This window comes from Melopsittacus undulatus, chromosome 12 (genome assembly GCF_012275295.1).
Source record: "Melopsittacus undulatus isolate bMelUnd1 chromosome 12, bMelUnd1.mat.Z, whole genome shotgun sequence".
In the NCBI taxonomy this organism is placed as follows: domain Eukaryota; kingdom Metazoa; phylum Chordata; class Aves; order Psittaciformes; family Psittaculidae; genus Melopsittacus; species Melopsittacus undulatus.
This window is the reverse complement of record NC_047538.1, coordinates 18,675,245-18,698,145: the sequence shown is the minus strand read 5'-3', so window position 1 is coordinate 18,698,145 and position 22,901 is coordinate 18,675,245. Positions and strand designations below refer to the sequence as shown.

Genomic DNA, 22,901 nt, shown 5'->3' with positions numbered 1-22,901 from the left:
GTATGAGTTTATCCTGAACACACTTGTGATAAAATTGGATGGATTTGCTTCTGGAAGTGGCTTAACCCCCAAAGCCTGTGCTTTGACCATCCCGTGCAGTGGGAATGGAAAATGCACTTTGGAAAATACCCCCTGTGAATCAGGTGATAGCTTTTAATGATCCCCCCATTTATTTTTCATGTTATTCAGTATAAAGAGTACCAGCTTCTGCTATCCTTACTGGTAAGTGATGTTTAGCACCTCAGCATCCTCTGTAAGGAATAGGGGTGGTGCTTATGACAGTGGAATAGGAAAAGTCTCATCTCACTGGTGCTGGCTGCACTGGGTGTTGTTAAGCTTTTCCTACAATACCATGCAATGGGCTTATTTTCCTTCTTGATTTGGAAAAATACCCTCAGATTGTGATGAAAACCGCTCTTAGTTCTCATGTAACTTGTTTGTATGTCCTTAGTTGACGATCAGTTCAATTCTTCTCTTTCAGTTGCTTTCCATGGTTGCTTTTTACTCTAAATCCTTGTTGGAAGCATTTTGCAGCTCCTGATGTGTCTGTGAGGAGGGGAGGGACACATCTGCAGTTGGGAAATTGTGCCTCAAACCCATAGATTTTATATGAAATTAAGGCTGTGTGTTGACTTAGGGAAATAGGCACTTCTTGAAGTGTAATGGAGTTGGGATGCCCTGGAGCATACTCGTTCATGGGGTCCTTCTTGCCTGGTGCAGGCTCAGGGCAGCCCCACTCACAGTGTCAGTTCTTCGGTCAGCTGATTTATTGACCATTTATAAAAGCTTTATGTTGGTGACTTACACACGACTGTGCTGTAAGGAGGGGAGAGGTTGCCTCAGATCCCAGTCACAAGTGGGGTTCTGCATGGAAGGGAGGCAGAGCTGGAATTCCACATCTCAGTGTTAGATACTGCTGCGGGCGGCTCGGTCCTGGGTTGGGTACCAGGTTCTCCGAGGTTTCTTGCACAAGATGCTCTTACTTGATGGAAGGTCTTTAGTTGTGTGTGTGGCAAACGTCATTGAGCACAGAGCACCTGGGGCACGGTGTGGTCTTTGGCTTATTTTGAGTACAACTCTAGGACTGGGGTTGGGGGGTTCAGGGGTTGGGGTTTTTGTTTCTTTCCTTTTGGGTTCAGGTGGGGGGAGTTGGTTTTTTCCTCAATGATTCAGGGAAATGAAGATAAAAGAAATGAGAGCATCAGGCAGCAGCAGTGAATGACTGAACATAGACTTTTACACAAGGTATCTGTATGTCCTGGCAAACATGGCAGCTGTGCTGATGTTCTGCTTCATGTTCAGGAGCATGTTCAGGAATTGTTTCTTATATTCCCAACCAGAGAATTCCCAACCAGAGAATTCGGTGCCATATTCAGCACTCCCCAGACACATCCACATGCCTCCAGTGCTGCAGGGAGTATTTTCCAGATATTCCTTGTGTCTGATGTATGAGCTGACAAATGACTGGATCCCGGAAAGGAAGTGCCTGAGTGACGTGATGGGAGAGGGATGTGTAATTCCTGCTGGAGCTGGGCTGGGGACTCACAGCGACTGCTTGGGGAGCTGTGACTGTTCCATGTCCTTTCCGTTTCCCTTCTCCCTGCCCTTGAGGTAGGGTGGTATTTTTGTCAGATGGGAGTTGCTGTAAATATGGGGAGGGGGGGAATAAAGGAAATAGATCCCAGCCTGGTTTGTGTTGGAAGGGACCTTAAAGCTCATCCTCTTCCAACCCCTGCCACAGGCAGGGACCCCTTCCACTGGAGCAGCTGCTCCAAGCCCCTGTGTCCAGCCTGGCCTTGAGCACTGCCAGGGATGGGGCAGCCACAGCTTTGGGTTGGTTTTGCTCTGAATACAATGCAGGAGTTTGGTGGCAGTGCTCAGGTAACAGGAGATGTGTTTGGTGCTAAAAGCAAAGCTGTTTCTCTCAGCTGTGACCTGCACAAACTGAGGCTGTTGGAGCAGCTCGAGGTGTGATGGTGTGCGGCACCACGGGTGCATGTGATGAGGTTTGCAGTGTGTTGGCTCATGGGAAGAGGGGTACTTGGAGCTTTGTGTGTGGCTCTTTCCCTGGCAGCTGCTCAGCTTTAGGCCTCAATTCTCCTTTCATCCCATGGCCATACCCATACCGCAGCCACTCGCAGTCGCACATGGGTTTCGCTGTCCCCACACAGCACGTGGCAGGGATGCAGGTATTTCACTCTGGGATGCTCCCACTCGAGGTGTGGCTGGAATGGAGGAAGGACTACTTTGAAGTGTACAGTAGCAAGTAAATAATTCTAGTTGTGTTGATTAATGTAAGGAATGTGTCAATTCCACGAATGAAAGAAAAAAACCCTGAGAAGTGTATTTTGGGAAAGCAAAGTATTAATTTTAATATTGTAAAAAAAGACAAAGGAAAATATCTAAAGTCTACAGAGAACAGATGTATATCCAGATGTCTGAGGAATTTCCAGGTGATCTCTTTTGTTTTCTGTTGATTTCTATTCCATGCTGTACATATTGTGTGGACTGAACATCGGCTGCTTTAATCCTGTTGTTCAGTTGTACTTTATTTTGTGTTAACCTGATCCCCCCGGACTCAGCTTTATTTTGTTGATGTAAAGGTCGCTGTGCTCTGTAGCTATAAACCCAGAATTCTATTTTAACAGAGAAAAAGCATTTTATATTATTTATTAAATACGTGTTTCTCCGACTTCTGACATTCCACAGAACCTCTGCTCCGTACATGTATGGAATCAGCAGTTCCTTTCGAGCAGGATCAGCTTTATTCTGGTTTTCGTAATAAAGGCAACCCAGTTTCCCTCATCTGTGCAGCCTCTGTTCCCAGCACGGTGATTCAGGCGCCGTCGGGACCATGTCCAAGTGCAGAACCCCCCCTTGATTTGCTGGGTTTCAGTTTCCCGTTATCCCTTGGCATTCCTGAGAGGAAGCTGGTGTTCACGTGAGTCTGCGCCGGGTGAGGGGCGAGAGTGAATGACCTTAAATGGGGGCAAGGAGTTGGCGTTCAGAAGAGCTCAGGCATCAGCTCAAGAGGTTTCAAAGCTCTTTGGTCATGGCTCGCTCAAGCAGTGGCTGTCATCGGGCTGGTCTGTGCAGGGCAGAGATAGCCGCTTGGCAGCGGTGATGGCAAAATGTGTTCACCAGAAGGGATTTTTGCTGTTTTGGGGCATCACTTGGTTCTGAATGACCTTGGTTCAAGGCAGTTACTTGGCTGGAGCTCTGAAGACAATGGAGGTGTCCTGGCAGATGTCTGCCCATAGAATCCCAGCCTGATTTGTCTTGGAAGGGACCTTAAAGCTCCTCCAGCCCCAACCCCTGCCACGGGCAGGGACCCCTTCCACTGGAGCAGCTCCAAGCCCCTGTGTCCAACCTGGCCTTGAGCACTGCCAGGGATGGGGCAGCCACAGCTTCTCTGGGCACCCTGTGCCAGTGCCTCAGCACCCTGCCAGGGAAGAGCCTCCATGCATGGTGCAGGGCTGTGCCCAGGGAGGTTGGGAAGGGGACCCTGTGCTCCCTGAGGCTTGCCCAGGGCAGGGGCTGGCTCCAGAGCAGGCTGTAGGTGACCAAACCTGGCAGCTCCTTCCCGAGCAGGGGACAGAAATAGCACCAAATTCATGGGATAACTCACTGGCTAAATATAGTCACAGCCGTGGCCCCTGCAGCCTGGGGAGTCCTCGAGGCACTGCAGCTCCTGCCTTTGATTCCCACCATGGTGGAGCCCAAAGCGCGTGGTCATTGTGGCTTAACCCAGGGGCAGGTTGGGCTGGTGCCAGCCCCACCACTGGGGCTGCCTCGTGCTGGGATGGGGGTGGCTGCTTTTCCACCATCACTTTCGCTCCCCATTTTCCATTTCCCCTCCTCACTCCTGCCCTATGGGTTTGTATTCCTGAGCTGAGGAGCGAGCTGCAGTGCTGAGCGCCGGCAGCAGGGACGGAACTGTGCTGATGCCAGTGGGATTGTGGTGTCTTGGGTAACTGGGATCCCAGTGCTGCAGACCCCACGTGTGCCCATGCAGGACTTCATTGGAAAACCTGGGAATGGTGGTGTGTGCTTGTTGGTGCAGGGTCAGGATTTACCCAGGGTTGTGTGAGTTGGTGTGTTGCCAGACTGGAACAGGAGACAAAGCTGCTGCTTACCTGGATGCAGGGCTGGGAAGAGGCTTTCCCAGATGCATCAGGCAACTTTTCCTTAAGGAAAAAGGGAGGAGAGAGCAGGTGAGGTGGCAACTAAAAATGAGTCTGAAAAACAGAATAAAGCGAGAGCATCCTGAGAGAGGTGTTTTATGAGCACTGTTTCAGTGACTGCATTCGGTCCTTGACAAACTAAAAGGAGCAGATTCACATGAGTAGCTACGAGTCGTTCAAAGAGCTATATTGAAAGAGAACCTGTTTTCAATGTGTAATTTAATGGTCAGACAAGCCAGTGTGTGTAAATACCTTTAGATATTGTATCTATGAGAATCACTTTGTTTTATGTACTTGGCTCTGTTCATATTTATTGTGCAGAGGAGGGGGTGCCCCGTGTTCGCTGCTGCACGTGCAGGGTTCTCCTCCCAGGGGTGATCTCCAGGTCCCTGTGGATTTGTGATGTGCCACTCCTGGTTATCCCACCATTCTTCTGTTTTAGAAGGATTCTCTTGGCACAGCTAAGCTGCTTCTGTGTGTTGGTCAGTGCAACTGCTCTCATACCACGAGAACCCCAATAAAAACCGTCCTTTGCGTGTGTGCTGCCGCCTGGTTCTTTGGGTCTCACTGATGCCCACCTGGATGGATCCCTGCATCCCCACATCCCTGCCTGCCCTTTGCTTGCTGGAGGAGCCGTGGTTCTTGGTGCTGTTTCCACTCGTGGCTGCCAATGGGACGGTGCCTGCTGTGGTGAGGAGGGTGCTGGGGGGTGATGTCTGGCCTGGTGTGATGGAGCAGCACAAACCCCTGGCAGGGCACATGAGGTGTGTTTTGGGTGATGAACAGCAGGTTTCCAAAGAGCTCATGTCCAGCCATGAGCCCTGCAGGGGCTCCCGCATGGCTGTGGTGCCATCAAGGATCATGGGAAGGATGAGCTGAAACTGCAGGGCCTCATCCTGCTCTGGGGTGGAAGTGGAGCAGCTCAGCCTCCTGCCAGGGAGCTGCAGACCGGCAGTTACCTCCTTTCCTAACAGCTTCCCCAGGTGCTGGTGCTGATGCCCTGGGCACATCCAGGGAGCTCTGGGGGGGGATGCTGAGCAGAGGTGGTTGGGTTTTGCCTTTGCAGGTCGGCTTTGGCCTGAGCCCCAGGCTGAGAGGTGGATGCTGGTGGGGGATGGCACATGGATCCTGATGGTCACTGTGGGGTCATCTGGTGGCACTTCCACTGCTCTGTCCCTGGCAGAGGTCGGCGGGGAGGTGAGGCTGGGAACGATGGGGCCATGGACCCTGGGTCCCTGCCTGCTCCCTGCCTGCTCCCTGCCCGTGCTGCTGATGGCGCTGCCGTTAGCGCCGCGGTGGCTTCTTTCCATTGACTGGAGGCTATTTTGGGCCCTGCTCTCAGGTCCCTCCCCAGCTGATTCTCCCCATATCAGGATGTGAAGAGCCGGGTGCTCCAGGAGCCCAATGTCTGCACCCTGACCAAGGGGACATCCCGGGGTCCTGTCCTGCAGCAGCAGAGCCCCCAGGCCTGGCTCATGTCACAGAACCACAAACTGATTTGGGTCGAAGGGACCTTAAAGCTCCTCCAGCCCCAACCCCTGCCCCAGGCAGGGACCCCTTCCACTGGAGCAGCTGCTCCAAGCCCCTGTGTCCAACCTGGCCTTGAGCACTGCCAGGGATGGGGCAGCCACATCAGCCCAGAGCAGTTCCCCGCTGCTGCAGACCCTCGACGGGAGGGACGCGGCTGCAGCCTCAGGAGTGCGGGGCTCGGGGGTGGGGGGGGGGCCGCGTTCCCGTCCGCTGTCGAGGGGGTATTTTTAGCAGGACACGTGGGGCAGCTCAGCTGCCGCGGGGGGAGGCGCCGCTCCCGCCCCTCCCCGTCCCGTCCGGCCGCGCTCCCCGTGCTCGGTCCCGGTGCCGCCGCCGCTGCCAGGTACAGGGGTCTCGGGGGGCTCCGGTGCGGGTCGGGGGCCGGTGTGGGGCTCGGGGGCCGCTGTGGGGCACGGGCCGAGGCCCCTCCGCGTTCCTGGTTATTTTTAGGTGGGAATGGACGGAGATAGCGGCGGCTCCGGCCGTTGTGTGCCGGGGAGCGCTGCGGTGGGAGCAGGGATGGGAATGGGGACGGTGCCTCCTGCCCTGTGCGGGGGGTGGTTGGGGAACTCGGATCTCGGCCCCCACCGAGGTGGCAGCGGGTCCTGGGTGCCAGCAGGAGGAAGGCCCCAGCCGGCTCCCGCTTGGGGACCAGACCCGCATGGGGCCGCATCCCTGAGCGGGGGAGCCGGGATGGTGCTGGTGCTGGTGCTGGTCCCGGTCCCCAGCCCCCAGTCGTGCCCTGCTGTGTGCTTGGCGGAGCCACCTTCCCCTCCGTGCCTCAGTTTCCCCCCGTGTGGAGCAGGACTGAGGCTCCAGCCCCGGGTGCTGTTGGGCTCCCGCAGGCACCCTCCGGGCTCCGGCCGCGCTGTGTGGGTTCGGTTCTATCCCGTGGCCGGGGGCACAGCGCTGGGGCAGTGCCTGTCCCCACTGGCATCCAGGGCTCGTGGCACCCGGGGCCGCTGCCCCAGGAGCAGATGACATTCCTGACCCGGCTCCTGGCGCTCCTGGCGCTCCTGCCCTTTACTGTACAAGGAGATGCGGCTGCTGGAGCGAGCGGCTGGGCCGGACGAGCCCCGACCCGCTCGGTGCATGAATGATCTCGACAGGTGAAGCCGGGGTCAGCCCAAAGCGGGGCAGGGGCTGGCTCCTGCAGCCGCCCAGAGCCACCAGAGCCACCCAGCCCAGGGCAGCGGGGCCCCAGCACCGCCCCGGTGCCACCAGCACCGCCCCGGTGCCACCAGCACCTTGTGCCATCACCTCCCTGTGCCATGGCAGGGGCTGGATGCGGCTGCTCATGGCTGTGCCCACCCCAGCACACCAAAGCCCTGTCCCTTCAGTGAACAGCCCTGAGCATGGCCGCATGGCCAGTGGTAGCCCCTGGCTAACTCTGTCTCTCTCTGCCCGTGGCTCTCCATACAGCCCCATCACTCGCCAGCATGGCCATCTCCTCACGTCTGGCGCTCTGGGAGCAGAAGGGAAGTCCTGATCCGGGGTGGTACCAGTGGTGTTTGGGGCTGGATGCTCGTAGGGTGCTGGGTGGGGGACGCACTGCAGCCATAGCCCGCATGGCTCCAGGGTTGGTGTCCCTGCAGCTCCAGGGCACATCGCTCATGCTGTGTCCTGCAGGCCCTGGCACCATTGCAGCCTCAATGGTCTGATTAGAGCATCTCTGCTGCGGTTTGGGGCAGGGCTCTGCAGGTTTGGTGCTGGGGGAGCCGGTGCTGTGGGAGCTGCAGGAAACGGGGTTCAGCTTGGGCCCGGCATGGAGGGACCCGCATGTGGCTGCAGTGATGCTGGGAACTGCTTCTGGACTCACTGCAGCTGGGATGGTTCCTGCCATGGCTGTGCTGGTGCTGCTGGTGCTGGGCAGAGCTGGCAGCACAGCCACAGCTGGTGTGTGGGAACCTGGTGCTGCCCTGCAGGGCTTCTGAGTGCTTCTGCTGCTGCTCACCACAGTCCAGTGCTCACAGGGGGCTCACGGCATCACCAGCATCCTGCATCCTGCAGCTGGTGCTCGGCTCCGTGCCTGTGCTGCTGCCAATGGGGTTGGCTTTGCTGGGGATCCCATCCCTGTCCGTGCCTGTAACCAGCCTCTGCCCCTGCAAACAGATCCGGGACGAGGACCGGGGCCCACCCCCTGCTGCTCCCCCCCTGCTTCTGTCGGTCATCCCCGGGGGGTTCATCAAGCAGCTCGTGAGGGAGACTGAGAAGGAGGCCAAGGCTGCCAAGCTGAGGAAGGAAAAGGGGAGCGGCAAAGAGGAGGTGAGAGGAGCCCTGGTACCAAGGGGTGTCCCTGTCTGTGCCCAGGTCCTTGGGGACTGGGGGCTGTGGGGCAGAAGCCTGAGGTGGTTTTGGGGTTGGATGCCAGGGCCTCAAGTGTAAATCAACTTGGGGCTCTTGACTGCCTTGATTGGAAGGTGAGTGGTTAAGCAGAGCAGGAGGCTCTGGCTCAGCTGGAAGGGATGTCCCTGGGCCTGGCACCATGTGGTGACTCGGGAAGTGGCCAAGCGGGAGGAGGATGGGATGATACCGACTGCTCCCATGCAGCTGGGTCCATGCAGGCACCCGCAGCCATCGGCTGAGCCTGGAGCGAGCAGGTCAGGGCTGGGCTCTGTGTCCAGCCGGGCTGTGCTTGGCACAAGCATCCCTCGTGGGGCTGGGTTGGGTCCTTGTCCCTGTCCCTGTCGGACCCCGCTCCCCTCCTTCACTTGCAGCCCGTGGCAGCAGACAGTGGGGCCGGAGCTGGTGTCACCGGAGCAGAGGGGACCAAGGACAGGCGGCAGCTGCCCAACGGGCTGCAGGGAGAGGGGCCAGGGGGCAAGGGGGTGACCCCCCCCACACCCGGGAGGGCTGCACCAGGGCCCAGCACCAGCAAAGCCCCATCCCCAGCACCCAGCCCCACAGCAGCAGCCCCAAAGCCAACGGAGACCCCTGGGCTGGAGGCTCCCAAAGCAACGCAGCCGCTGTGCCCCAAGAGGAGCCCCAAGGACCCCCAGCCAGGGGGCAGCCCCCAGGCTCTGACCCCCCCAGCGGCTGCCCCCAAACCAGCAGAGACTCCTCGGCCAGAGGCTCCAAAGGCGGTGAAGCCGTTGGGCCTCAAGAAGAGCCCCCAGGCTCTGACCCCCCCACCGGCTGCCCCCAAGCCAGCAGAGAGCCCTCGCCCTGAGGCTCCTAAGGCAGTGAAGCCTCTGGGCCTCAAGAAGAGCCCCAAGGACCCCTGCCCAGGAGGCAGCCCCCTGCCTCCAGCCCCTGCGCCCAGCAAGGGCTCCCAGTGCTCCAGTAAAGCCCCAGCAAAAGTGGGGGACACGGCCAAGGACCCTGAGAGCACCGAGAAGGAGAAGGGGGCACCCCTGAGCCCCACAGAGCCTCCGGCCAAGGCAGGAGCCCAAAGGGAGCTGGGGCTGGGCAGGAAAGAGCCAGAGAAGATGAAGAAAGATGTTGGAGATGGGAAGAAGGAGCCAAGGGAAATCAAAAAGCCTGGAAAAACTGCGGACAAGTCAGAGGGGCCCAAGGAGGAGCCAGGAGGGACCGAGAAGTCCAAAGATGTGGCAAAGGAGGTGGGGAAGGTGAAGGAAGAGCTGGCAGAAGGGAAAAAGTCACCAGGAGAGAGCAAAGAGACAGGCGAGAGCACGGACAAGGACCAGGTAAGGTACCGAGGACCTGCCAGGCCAGGCAGGCATTGGAGCGCAGGGCTCCTGCTGCTGTCCAGGGGCAGATGCAGTTTGTCCAGTGCAGTTTCCACTGGTTCCTGCAGGATTCCCTTCTCTCCTCCCTGCAGGCTCCTAAGGATGTCTGGTATGAAGCGGAGAAGGTCTGGCTTGTCCAGGAGGATGGATTCACGCTCGGTAAATGCCTTCCTTTGCCCTCACTTTTCAGCACTAAGAGGTGTCTCCAGCCTGGCTGTGACTGGGAGCAGGGTGGGCACTGGGTGCTGCTCCATGTCCCATTGGAGAAGGCCCCTCTGCAGCCCCCACAATGCAACCCCCTTCATTGTACCGCACCGGGGGCCTCACGGGCCTCTCATTGCAGCCACGCAGTTGAAGCCGGACGTGGGGACACCGGAGCTGCCGGCGGGGAGGGTGCGGGTGCGCCGGGATGTGGACGGCAGCATCACCGAGGTGGACGAGGACAGCGTGCAGAGGGTGAGGACGGGAGCCAGGGCTCGGGCATCGCCCCGGCTGACGTGCCCGAGGGGCCCGGCACAGCCCGAGCCCCGGTGCGTTGCTCGAGGGGGGGGCTCCATCTCTCTTCCTGCAGAGCAACCCCCCCAGCCTGGACCTGGCCGAGGACCTGTCCGCGCTCCTCAGCCTCAACCCCTGCAGCATCATGCACACGCTGCAGCAGCGCTACCGAGCCCGCCTGCCCTGCACCTTCGCCGGGCACAGCCTGGTGTCCATCCGGGACAGCGGCACCGGCACCGCGGGCAGGGTGAGCGCCGACACCGCAGCCCCAGCGGACGCGGAGGGGCCGGCAGGTGGCACCGTGCGACTGCTGCTGCCGGGGCCGGGGATGTGCTGAGGGCGCTCGGGATAAGGGATGCACGGAGAGGGGATGTGCTGAGGATACTGGGGATTGGGATGCTCAGAGAGGGGATGAGCTGAGGATACTGGGGATTGGGATGCTCAGAGGGGATGTGCTGAGGATACTGGGGATAAGGGATGCTCAGAGAGGGGATGTGCTGAGGATACTGGGGATTGGGATGCTCAGAGAGGGGATGCGCTGAGGACACTTGAAACAAGGGATGCTTGGGCTGGAGGATGCTCTGAGAACACTTGAGACAATAGATGCTCCAGGCTGGAGATGCTCTGAGGATACTCAGGACAAGGGATGCCTAGGGTGGGGAAGTGCTCTGGGGATATTTGGGCCTGGGGATGCTCTGAAGACACTTGGGATCAGGGATGCTCAGAACCATTGCTCATGAGCAAGTTGGAGTTGGTTTTCCTGCTGTTTCCCTGGGTCAGTTCCCAACCATTTCTCTGGTACTAGTGTGGGAAGGCCAGACTGGAGAGGCTGGGTGACATTTCCCTTTCCTCTGGGAATCTCGTGGGGTTTTGCACCCTGGGGAGAAACCATCCCCCTGAGTGTGAATGCTGTCAGGATTTCCTGTGTAAGAAGCCTGGTTTGGGCTGTGCTGTCCCCCTCCCGCAGGCACTCAAGGGGAAGCGGGACATGCCCCCCCACATCTGCTCGGTGGCACAGCGAGCCTACAGGAACCTGCTGCTGCAGCGCCAGGACCAGGCCATCATTCCCCTCGGACGCAGTGGGGCTGGCAGGACCTCATGCTGTCGGAAGGCTGTGGAGTTCCTGGTGGGCTCTGCGGGCAGCATGGATGGCAGAGTCTCAGGTACAAACTCCAAGTCCCACTGCGGGATGCTGGGCAGAGGCTGCGGGATGCTGAGCAGAGGCTGCGGGATGCTGGGCAGAGGCTGTGGGATGCTGGGCAGAGGCTGCGGGATGCTGGGCAGAGGCTGCGGGATGCTGGGCAGAGGCTGTGGGATGCTGGGCAGAGGCTGTGGGATGCTGGGCAGAGGCTGCAGGCTATGGAGAGCAGCAGACACGAAGGGGATGCTATTTCCATCTGCTGGCCTCTGTCTGACCCATTCCTGGTGTGATTCATGCCCTTGGGGTGGCTCCCAAGCAGCCGGTGAGAGTGCAGCACGGGCTGGCAGGGCTGCAGGTGCTGCTGCATCCCAGACCCAACACATTTACTATTTTGATACAGAGCAGGGCAGGCACCAGGAGGGAATTAGTGGTGTGCTTGGGGCAGCGCTGTTCCCACCTGATCAAGTTACCGGTGACGCGAGGGGAAGCACTGCTCTGCAATCAGTAGTGTTAGAGGGCAGCTTCGGGTTTCGGAGGACTGGGTACACTGTGCTCCTGCAGCAAGGGGCGGCGAATGGCCTGGAGCAGTGCGCTGCTATAGGCACATCCCCATCTCACCATGTTCCCATGGTGCAGGATGCTGACCCCATGCCTGGCTGGTCCTATGCAGGCAGGGGAAGAAGCCTCCATCAGTGTCTGTTTGCAGCCTGAGGCTGCGCTGGTGCAGCAGCAGCATGGTCTGGGTCTCTCCTGGTGAGCACCACAGCAATGCAGCGCTGCAGCCATCGGGATGGCTCAGGGGGCTGCCGCTGCTGGTTTTGCAGTGGAGAAGATCCAGGCGATGTTCACAGTGCTGGGAGCCTTCGGGTCGGTGACCACCGGCCACAGCAGCAGCTCCACGCGCTTCTCCATGGTCCTGTCGCTGGATTTCAGTGCCATTGGCCAGATAACGGCTGCTCACCTCCAGGTACACCATGGACCTTGCTGCCTGATGAGATGGGAGGGCTGTGGCTGAACCCGGGGTCCTTGGGATGGGGCAGGCAGTGATGCTCAGCTCTGCTGCTCCTGCTGGACCAGAGCTGCACCTAACCGCAGCTGAGCAGGAGCCCTGTCAGTGGTGTGAGTGGTGCTTGCAGCACATCACCCGTCCCCAGGCAGGGAGAGCAGAACAGGGCTGGAGTGATGCAGAATTCAGCATTTCAATAGCAGCACCTTCCACATCAGCCTGGAGCCTCCGAGGGCTCTTCCCACCATCAGGGCTGTGATGCAGAGGCACTTGAATCATTGGTGCTGGGGCCTCGACTGATGGAGGAAGGGGCTTGAGCTGGTGTCTGCTGTGGGGAGTACCAGGGCTTCCCATGCTGGGAGCACTGAGTCTGCCCACTGCTGAATCTCTCTGTGTTTGCTCTTTGGACCACCCTGAGGTGCTGGTGGGAGGATGGGACAATCCGAGAGGGGAGTCCCAGCTCTGCAAGGACTTGTTCCTGGTATCAGTGCTGGCCTGGAACAAGCTGACAAGGCTGAAGGCTGATCCAGCCTCCCCTCAAGCTCAGGCAATGGCTTAGCTGGAGACTGTAGCCTCTTTGCTAAGTCCATCACACAGCCCAGACCTCCAGAGATGGGGAGAGCCTTGTGGGTGCTGCATCCATGCACTGAAACGTTGCCCCTTGATGCGCGCCTGGGACACAATCCAGCTCTTGCCTGCACACCCTGCAGTGCACAGCACCCAAAGCCAATCACGGCCCTGCAAGGGGAAATCCAGCCCTTGACAGCATCTCCATGTCCCTGGGTGCCACTGCCCCCTCCTGCCTGCCCTGGGGCTGTCCCTGACCCCTGCCTCCGCTCCCTCCCCAGACCCTGCTGCTGGAGCGGGGCCGTGTTGCCCAGCAGCCCCCCGGAGAGAGCAGCTTCAACGTCTTCCCCCTGATGCTGGCGGGGCTGGATGCAGCACAGAGGTGGGTGTGAGGGTCCCATGGGCTCGGGTGGCTCCGCTCAGTGCCTGGGTGCTCAGCTGATGGGTTCCCCACTGGCAAGGGGCTCCCCATGGTCTATAACCAAGTTGGCTCCAGCAGTGTGGTTTTTGAGACCCCCCTGATAGAGCATGTGAGAGTGGTCCCATTAGTGATGCTGCAAGGATTTTACACATGTATATTAGAGATTTTCTAGGAAATGGGTGTTTTCTACTGCCTTTTATGCCCTTTCACTAGAACCAAAATTGGACTGATCAAATAGAGGTCCCTTTCCCTGGTTTTCCCCCAAAGCTCCATGTCCCCAGGCTACCCTGGACAAAAAAGGGTCCTGATGTGTCTGGTGCTGGCTCCAACCCCTGTGTGGGCAGACCCATGGCAGCGCTCCCATCAAGGACCCTGGGATGCTGCTGGTAAAGGGGCTCTGTGGGTGTCCCCAAGGAGCAGGCAGGGGTTTGGGGAGTGCTGGAGCAGACAAGGAGGGAGCTTGACTGTTGTCTTCTGTTACTGCTTCCAGGACAACGCTGCACTTGCACCAGGTGTCTGAGAACAATTCCTTTGGGATCAAGCCATTCACAAAGGTGAGGGGAAACACTGGAGCCACACACTGCCTGCAGTGGGATGCTGCAAGTGTGTGCTCTTCATCACCCCGGACAGAGGATGCGCTGGGTCCTCAGCTGATGGGTGACTCGGGATGGTGCTGGGCACATGGAGAGTGTTGGGGTGTGAGGATGTGTCTGCCCCACGGGAGCTGCTGGGACTGGGGTACCACTGCCTGGGATCTGCACTTGGGTTTGGATCCCCCCATCCATCCCAGGGACAGATCCTGTGATCCAGGACCAACAGCCCCTGACGTTTCCCTGCAGCAGCAGCTCCTGGGTGGGGGAATGCACCCTTTGGAGAGCCCAGAATGTGATTTTTAGGGGCTTAAAGTGCCAGCATTGATTCCCAGCCCCTCATTAGTCTGAGCTGTTAGCAGAGATCAGGCAGATTGTGCCAAAGCACCACGATGCATGGCAGCAATTTGCAGTTACATCATTCAGTGATGGATTCAATACTCAGTCTTCATCAGGGAGCTCCTGCTCCAGTCCAGTGGCCAAAGGGATTGGCTGTTGGAGCAGCAGTTCCTGTGCAGAGCACAGTGAGGTACCATGATACCCCATTCCTGTGGGTTCCCCATCCCAGCATGGAGGGGTTTCCTGCTGGGATGCAGAGGGTCAGCAGGAGCCAGGCAGCATCTCTTCAGTCTGGGGAGTGCATGGTCTGCAAAAGGGACAAGATGAGCACTATCCCTGCCTCTGCTTCTCCATGGAAGCCTCATTGTCCTGCTGGCCACACAGTTTCCACCCGCCCCATTGTGCTCCCCCATATCCCCTGTTCTGCGATGCTCTGGCAGAGGCAGTGACATCTCCCCCCCCCCCCCCATCTGCTCCCCTGCAGCCCGAGGAGAAGCAGAAAGCCTCGGCAGCGTTCGCCCAGCTCCAGGTGGCCATGGGCACATTGGGCATCACCGAGGAGGAGCAGGCAGCCGTGTGGCGTGTCCTAGCCGGCATCTACCACCTGGGAGCCGCCGGTGCCTGCAAAGGTGAGCGGGCTCCTGCCCCTGCTTCCCCTGCACCTTGTTTAAGGGTCCGAGGAGGGAGCAGGTCCCTGTGATGTTCAGTTCTGGGATCCAAGGTGAGGTGTGCGGGGGTGATGCTCACCCAGAGGCTGCTGCATGCCCGTGGTGGCTGCCCATGGAGGAGCTGGGTGATGCTCGGCGCTGGTGTCCTGCCCATGGGGGATTCTGGAGCTGGTCCATGCCCCGGCTGTGTGGGACAGGACAGGAGCTGCAAGGTGTTGCCTTGTGACTGGGGGAGGTAACTCATTGGAACAAGGTGCCCAGAGGAGCTGTGTCTGCCCCATCCCTGGCAATGTTCAAGGCCAGGTTGAACACAGGGGCTTGGAGCAGCTGCTCCAGTGGAAGGGGTCCCTGCCCATGGCAGGGGTTGGAGCTGGAGGAGCTTTAAGGTCCCTTCAACCCAAACCAGGCTGTGAATTGATGAACTCATTTGTTTGCACGTTGTCCCCGGTGACATTATGAAGGGACAGCTTCAGGTAGCAATGATTCTATAATCTCCTGGCTGCCTAATACAGTAACTGAATTATAGGATGAGTCTGGATGAAAATTGTATTTATAAAGACTTTGTTAATACAGGTTGTATAGAAACTGCCTCATCCCTTATAAATTATTTTAAGATGTACTCAAACCCATTTTAGAGGCAGCCACATTGATTTATGCACTTCAGTTTATGAAGGCTGCATAAAGGCTGCTATAAACTAAACCGTAGACATTTATAAACATCTCTGCAACATGTCATAACACATCTTATGGTAATTTATGCTATTAATCATATATTAATTATTTTAAAGGGATGAATGTTGTTGTCACTTAACGTGAGTTCTCTTTCCCCTTCTCTCTGGTGTTCTCTTTCCCCATCTCCATCTCCCCTAACTTCCTTCCAACTTGCACATTATGACCCTGCTGTCTCAGGCTGAAGTGTGGGATGAGGCTCTTGGCAAAGGGATCAAAGCCCTCCTGCCCCCAGGGTTTCCAGGAGAGCAGGTTTTGGGACCTGTGTGTCAGCTCCAAGGCAGAGGGGAATGGTCACTATTGGCTGCTGAGGGTTTGCTGAGCTGCTTTGCATTAAGGTCCCGAATATTCCATCCCCATCATCCCATCACTCATCCAGGGAGCGCACTGGGGGCTGCATTCAACAAACCTGGTCACAATTGCTCCAGCACAAACATGGATGTTAATAGCAGGCCCAGGCAGGGCTGTGGCTTTCAGGCACTCAGGTACAGGATTAACAACCAGAGCATGTCGCAGCATCACTCGCTCTGGTATTGATTCCCCCATCGTGTTTCAACAAAAGGGGAGAAATGAAAGGAAATATGGATAAAAAATGGATCAAAGCTGCATAGAGCAAAAGCCTCAGTGGGGGCGATAACTCTTTTAATGTGGTTAAACCTCTCTCCTGATAGCCATCTCTTCCCTTCCCCTCTCATGCGCTTTGAAGCTGTATGTTCCAAATGCTCTCTTTGAAATCTCACCCAAGGGAGCCTCATCGCTGGGGCTTCACTGGCATTGAGCAGCGCAGCCGGGTACCACGGCCACCACCAGCCCTGGCACCGTGGCCACACCGCAGCTGATGCTGATGGCTGTCCCCTCATTGCAGATTGGGTTGTGCAGGAATGAAACAGGAGGGGAACAGCATCACCCCCCTCTGCCTGAGGTGGAAAACACATCTGCAGGTAGAAAAACACGGAGAAGAAAAGGTTGTGTTTCAAAGGCCGGCTCCATCCCGGTGTCACTGACTCCCGTTGAGTTGTGTTTGAGCTGGGTTTTTGCATGGATGCAGCCAGGGGCCAGCAGGGCATTGCGGTCCCCATTCACCTGAGTGCTCCCAGACCCTTTGTAGCTGCAGAACATGGCATATTTCAGTCATTCTCTGCCTCTTTAACCGGGAGGGAGGGTTTGGGTGCAGGGGGGTTAGCATTCAGCTTGCTCTCAAGCTGTCTGTTCTGCTGACTGTTATAACAATAGAGCATCTTGGCTCCCTGCTTCCTGCAGGCTTCCCACCGTGTGCCTTTCAGAGAGGGAATTGGGTTTCCAGTGCTGGCAAGTCATTAGAGCCCTCCCAGTGCTGTGGTTGGCATCAAGTGTGGTTACCCCAAACCCCAACATGCTCTGACACAGCCACAAACCCAGCATCCTGAGCCCCTTGGAAACCCCTTGGAAACCATGAAGGCAGATGTGCAGGAGGGGGATGGAGCAGGAGGGGCTGAGCCTGTGTCCCATGTGCTGGTGCACAGTGCCCTGCTGTTTCTCAACCCCATTGAACACCCTGTGAGTGTTCCAGAAGGCTGGAAGCCATTTAGCCAGGTCTTGTAATGGGAATGTCCACCACGATGTGAGAGGGAGAGCACAGACAGGATCAGCACCGGCAGGATCCAAGGGGCAGTGATTATGCAGCTTCCTGAGCACAGATGTCTATCAGGAGTGGACTCGGTGACTTACTGCTTCCTCACCAGAGCTAAGGAGAAAGAGTTGGACCTGCATTATTTCTGCTGCTTTGCAGCCTCCAAGATGTAATGACCTTTCCTGAACTGATATGGAAATGACACTTTGCTCTCAAAGGATCCCAAACAATTCCATGATTCTGTGAGAGGAGGGAGCAGGATGCCAATGGAGAGCCTCTGCCCCTGCTGTAGCTTTGCTGTCCCTCACAGAGTGGCTGTCCTGGTGCTGGCACCGAGCCGTGGCCTTGGCTGTGGTTAAATCACTGCTGTGCCACAGCTCGGTGCTGCGGGTGAGTGAAAGGCCACCTCACTGCTGCGGGAAGAGCTCCTCTGCTTCCCTGCATCCTTCATCAAAATGCCTCCTGGAAAGGATTGCACTGGGGCTGCCCTCTCGATCTTGATCGTTTTTCTCTCTCTGTTAAAGCCTTTTGCTTTTCAGCACGTGGCTTTTCCTGCTGTAGAGGGAAGTGCAGCCAATGTGGTGTTGGCAGGATGGTGGCTCTTTGTCCTGGAGCTCAGGAGCAACAGTTTTGTCCTGATGGAGCCTGATGGCTTCCTGGGAAATACCCCACCCAAGGTGATGCAGTCTCCAGGGCCTGGATCACGGCACAGTGACCATCCAATCACAACCCTGGTTGGTAATGGTTGGACCTGATGATCTTAAAGGTCTTTTCCATCCTAGCTGATTCTAGGCCCTGTTCACTGTGGGATGTCCTTAGGGTATCTTTTCCCCAGGCCAGAGGATTTAGGCAGGATGATTTGTGTCCCAGGGCAGATGGATCCCGGTTGGAGCATGAATTGGGCAGAGCTCCATGTTCTGCTGCCCAGGTCTGCAAAATGAGGAGGTTTTCTGGGAACTGTGCTTTGTAGGGAGCAGGGAAGAGATCCAGGCCTGTGGGCAGTGGGATGCTGGGGGGGTCTGCACCCCAGTGCATCTGCTCAGTATGGGAGCAGCTTTTCCTCTGTGTCCTGGCCATGGTCCAGGGTTCAGAGCCAGGGAAGCAGGAGCAGAAAACACTGGGAATAGCTGAGTCCTGGCTGGAGCCTGGTTGGCTGCTGGGGACTGGGGGGTCTGGGAAGTGCGTGGAGATCCTGTTAATGGTGCATCTTCATGTGGTCACAGCCCAGCCCTGGTCCAGGCGGGCTGTCTCCTGCATTATGGTGCTATCTGTTCAGTGCTCTGACATCTTTATTGCAAGCAGTCGGGGAAATGCAGCCAGAATGGCAGATTTCTTTAATCATGCTGTTACACAGCTCTTCCCTTTGTTATATATAGGCTTTAATATGTCATACATCAGGCAATGGGTCAGCAGAGAATAGACTGGAGAATTTAGTGCAGGACAAATGGATTAACCATTCAAGCCAGGAGGAGCCTCTGTCTCCCTGTCCCCTCCCAGGGTAATAAGGAAGAACAAATGGGCTCGTTTATTTGTCCCATTAGCAGGGCAAATGTTTTAACGATAAAACAAATGGAAGTGAATGGGCAGGCTGAGGAAGCGTGCCTGCTGACTCAGCACTCATCAGCTGGGTCCTTGCTCTGAGCACTGGTGAGGGCAATGCCTGGTCTGGAGCTGCCCATTAGGGATCACAGAATCCCAGCCTGGTTTGTGTTGGGAGCGACCTTAAAGCTCCTCCAGCCCCAACCCCTGCCACAGGCAGGGACCCCTTCCACTGGAGCAGCTGCTCCAAGCCCCTGTGTCCAACCTGGCCTTGAGCACTGCCAGGGATGGGGCAGCCACAGCTCCTCTGGGCACCCTGTGCCAGCGCCTCAGCATCCTTGAACGAGAGGATGTGAGGAAAGGGCTGATCCAGCCTCCTTGGCGGACGGGGGGAAGCCGGGGAGCGCTGGTCCTGCACCTCCACCCCCCTGTGGGGTCTCTGACGGGGCAGGCGGGGGGTCCGCAGCCGGCTCTGCTGATCCCATCCTGCCCCATCCCCTCCGCAGCGGGCAGGAAGCAGTTCCTGAGGTTCGAGTCCGCGGTCAGCGCGGCGGCTGCGCTGGGCTGCGACCCGGAGGAGCTGAGCACGGCCACCTTCAAGCATCACCTGCAGCACATCCTGGCGCAGGTCACGGCTCGGGGCCGCCGCCTGCCCCCGCCGCAGGACAGCCCCGCAGGTACCGGCGCTGCCGCCGCTGCGCTTCGCTTGCGGGTGATGGGAGCTCCCTGTGCGGGAGGAGGGGGCTGCAGCGGGGAAGCGCCCCTGTTCTGTGCGGGCAGTGAGGTCCGTTTAAGTGTGTCCATGATGATTTAACTGCTCACGGGCTCTGTGGGTCGCTCCATGAAAGTCAGGTGAGCTCTGATAGTGCCCCTGACACACAAGGGATGTGGCTGGTTCTTCCTAGGAAAGGGAGGGAAAACCCCAAACCAGGAGGGCAGCAGGGTGGGCTCATTTTCCCTGCCCACAAATGAAGCTGTACTGGTGTTGTGCTGTGGGCACCCATCTCCTGGAACGTCCCCAGCAGGACAAACTGCTCCTGAGCTGCTATAAACCTCGAGCTAGTAATACAATAATCTAATTCCAAGGCAGATCCAGCATGTGAGATATGCCCAGGTTTAAGGTGAACCTTTCCACACCCAACTCATCCTCAGCAGTAGAATTACAGCCAGGCCCCCACAAGTTATTCTGATAAAAGCAAGAACTGGCCTTTAACATGGCAATAGTTTTCTCTCCTCAATGCACGTTAGGCAGGAGGTATGGGGGGAGCTGGAAGCAGGTGGGTGACACACAGTGATTGTGTGAGCAAGTGATGCTGTGCTTGGTGCTGCTACCGGCCAGGCTCAGTATGTGCTGCAAACAGATGGTGTGTCTTTGTCTCCTCTCTGCCTGTGCCAGGGCCAAAGATGACAGGTGTGGAGTGTGTGGAGGGGATGGCTTCAGGTCTCTATGAGGAGCTCTTTGGTGCAATCGTCTCCCTGATCAACAGGTACAGAGCTGCCGGATGCTGCGGGTGATGGCTCCTTCTTCAGGGGCTGCTCAAGAGGAGCCTTCCCTGGGGGTCTCCAGGGAGCTGGCAACTGCTGCCTGCTCAGAAAGGAAGTGATACGGAGATGTCCATATGGGAGATGCTCTGTGCTTGGGTCTTCTGAGGGCTGAGCTTCGCACTGGGGACAAAAGGGCCCTTCGGAGCATCAGTGTCTGCAGCGGGTGTTGCACAGGGCACCACGTGTCCCAGTCCTCTTCCCAGCATGTGCAGCCTGGCACAGAGACCTGGCCCCTCTCCTGCTGCAGCTTCTAAGCTGTGCCACGAGCAGACATCCTGGGTAGGGCACCACGGTGCTGAGAGGAGCAGCCCAGCTTCCTATTAATAATAGATGTGACTTTGCAGACTGAAATCAAGGTTACCAGTACAGGCAGAGCAGCAAACCAGTCCAGGAACCCTGCTGTGAGCCCTGCAGCTGCATGCTGGAAGTTGCTCCATCACAGGGGAGAACTGAGGTGTTAGTGTGAGGCTCTGGTACCCAAGTAGCTGCCAAGGAGCCCTGGGAGCTGCAGCTGCATCCCTGTGCTGGTGTGGCCAAGCAGGCAGCTCCTACCTCTGCCCCGGGGGCTTATTTCCATCTGGAGAGCCAGGATGGGAAGTTCATCCTCTGTGGGCTGATGTATCTGCTCAGGTGCTGTACATCTGAAAATGTCTACTGGGATAAATGGAATAAGGTAACACCTGGGTGAGGATGAGCCCCCCAAACTGTTCCATTCTCTCAGTTCTGTTGTGCAGCTTAGTTTGTTGAAGTCAGCATCCACATAAAGGCTGGTGCCCAAAATACTCCGTGTTGTTGCTGCTGCTGGTTTATTTTAACCTGCAGTTATTTAACCTGCAGAATATTTTTATTGTAATTCCTAGCAACCACACTCCAAAGGGAAATTGCTGATGGGACTCAAAAGGCTGACAGAGAAGCAAAATGCTGCTGGTTCTCCTAAATAACAGCATTAGCTGAGATGTGCCCCAGGCCCCTTCTTCTCTTTAAAGGTAGCTTTGCTTTGCCCAGCTTTATTTTCCATCTCAGCCCACCAAAGCCTGTTAAACCACTGCAACAACAATCCAGGCACGTTCCATGAAAACCCTGCTCCTCAGTGAGTTGATGGTGATGATGAACCTGAATGTTTCAACCCCAGCTGCAGGAGGATGCTGCAATGGAAATCTGCAGGCAGCACTTCATAAATATACATCTGTTTCTTCATTCCACCCTGTGTTTCATGGAAGCATCCTCGCTGCCCCATGCCACCGAGGAGAAATCCTTGAATCTCACCCTGCTGCAGGGGATGGAGCAGCAGGATGTGATGGTGATTCAGATGTGCATTAAAACACCCCTGGAGGTTTCCCAGGGTCGGACTCCTCTGCTGCTCTCTCATCCCATGCCACTGTTAAGGGTTCATTAGGCCAGGTCAGGAGAAGCCCGTGCCTTGTGCTTCCATGCAGGCTGGGAGGAGGTGCTTGGCTTGAATAGATCCAAGACGAGGGAGAAGGGAGAAGCAAAGGGACAGTGTCAGGAGGTGCAGGTGCTCTCTGCAGGAGACATGGGAAGAAGGGGAGATGGGGAGTGCTGGTCACTGCTACATGGGACGGTGTGCACCCAGGAATGCTGCACATCAGGAGGAGGAGGAGGAGGCAGCATCACCTCCACAGGGAGAGCTGGGCCATGGCCATGGGTAAAACCTATGATGTAAGTGCCTCTTTCCGCAGGTCCTTCTCCTCCCCACACCTCTCCATGGCCTCCATCGCCGTGGTGGACACCCCCGGCTTCCACAACCCGCGGCATCAGCACCGTGAGCGCGCAGCAACCTTCGAGGAGCTCTGCCACAATTACATGCACGAGCGGCTGCAGATGCTCTTCTATGAGAAAACCTTCGTTTCGGAGATGGAGAGGTACAGAGAGGTGAGGAGCAGGGGCTGGGGCTGCTTCCCCACATGGGGATGGGGCTTTGACCAAACGGGTCCCTGTGCCCTGCCATGGTGCGGCCAAACAACTCAGTGCCTTTAGTGAGGGGCTGTAGAAATGAGGGTCTGTTTGGAGCAGTCACCTTGAGCTGGGTCTCTCCTCACTGCCCCACTCAGGGATCCTCTGGGGTATTCCTGACATTCCCAAGGTGTGGGGCTGTCTTCTTACCTCTCTGGAAATGCTTCCTCCGGCTCAGGGACTTTGTGACCTTCTGGTGCAGCTGAGTTTTCCCTCAGGTGATGAATAATAGAGGATAGGAAGGAAGATGATAAATTATTGCAGAAATAAGCTCCTGAAAAACCTACCAGCAGAGATGAACTTATTAAGCTTGCAGGAGTTACTCTAATACCTCTAGCCCTGGGAAAAGAGTTGAATTCCCATGGCTTAATATTCACACAACGCTTGCACCAAGTAAATATCTGTGTGCTCTTCAGTAGTGATGAATATACAGGTACTGGCTGAGCTTGAGGTGGCAGAGGGCTCAGCAGGCTCCGCTTTGATGCTGTCTGCCCTGATGCAAGCGCATTCCCTTTGAGCCATGGGACTGCTGCTGTGAGCCCGAGCCCCAGTGCCCTATTTCCTCCTGAGCTGGCTCACACATGGGGTCATGCTGGCACGTGCCCTGCTAGGCAGAAACTGCAGCCCTGCTGCTGCTTTCTCCACTCGCATGCTGAGGCTGCGAACCTGAACCTCACAGTGCTGCCATGCAGGCACTGAAGCTCTGTCTCCTGCTGAGCATCCCTGGCTCACACAGGAGCAAGGGCTCAGTGTGGGCACCCACTGCAGCCCTTGACTGAGGAAGGGAACCCCACAGAGCCGAGTGGGAGCAGCATCCATGCCACCTTCCTCCCCCTCCATGCTGATGGATCTCCTCTTGGCTTTCCTATGCCAGA

The 22,901-nt window shown here is 57.0% G+C and overlaps 1 protein-coding gene across 1 annotated transcript in view; it reads left to right on the top strand.

Annotated features, from left to right (window-relative positions):
• Positions 1 to 7,153: 7,153 nt before the first annotated feature.
• Positions 7,154 to 22,901, top strand: part of MYO18B (myosin XVIIIB) — a 56,161-nt gene continuing 40,413 nt past the window's right edge. Inside the window, exons 1-14 of the mRNA XM_034068431.1 lie at positions 7,154 to 7,190; positions 7,825 to 7,979; positions 8,432 to 9,361; positions 9,496 to 9,562; positions 9,747 to 9,859; positions 9,975 to 10,145; positions 10,866 to 11,061; positions 11,864 to 12,006; positions 12,894 to 12,994; positions 13,524 to 13,587; positions 14,447 to 14,591; positions 19,014 to 19,184; positions 19,904 to 19,994; positions 21,753 to 21,945. Of these exons, the coding sequence (XP_033924322.1) occupies positions 7,154 to 7,190; positions 7,825 to 7,979; positions 8,432 to 9,361; positions 9,496 to 9,562; positions 9,747 to 9,859; positions 9,975 to 10,145; positions 10,866 to 11,061; positions 11,864 to 12,006; positions 12,894 to 12,994; positions 13,524 to 13,587; positions 14,447 to 14,591; positions 19,014 to 19,184; positions 19,904 to 19,994; positions 21,753 to 21,945 (2,577 nt within the window). The remainder of the gene's footprint in view (positions 7,191 to 7,824; positions 7,980 to 8,431; positions 9,362 to 9,495; positions 9,563 to 9,746; positions 9,860 to 9,974; positions 10,146 to 10,865; positions 11,062 to 11,863; positions 12,007 to 12,893; positions 12,995 to 13,523; positions 13,588 to 14,446; positions 14,592 to 19,013; positions 19,185 to 19,903; positions 19,995 to 21,752; positions 21,946 to 22,901) is intronic.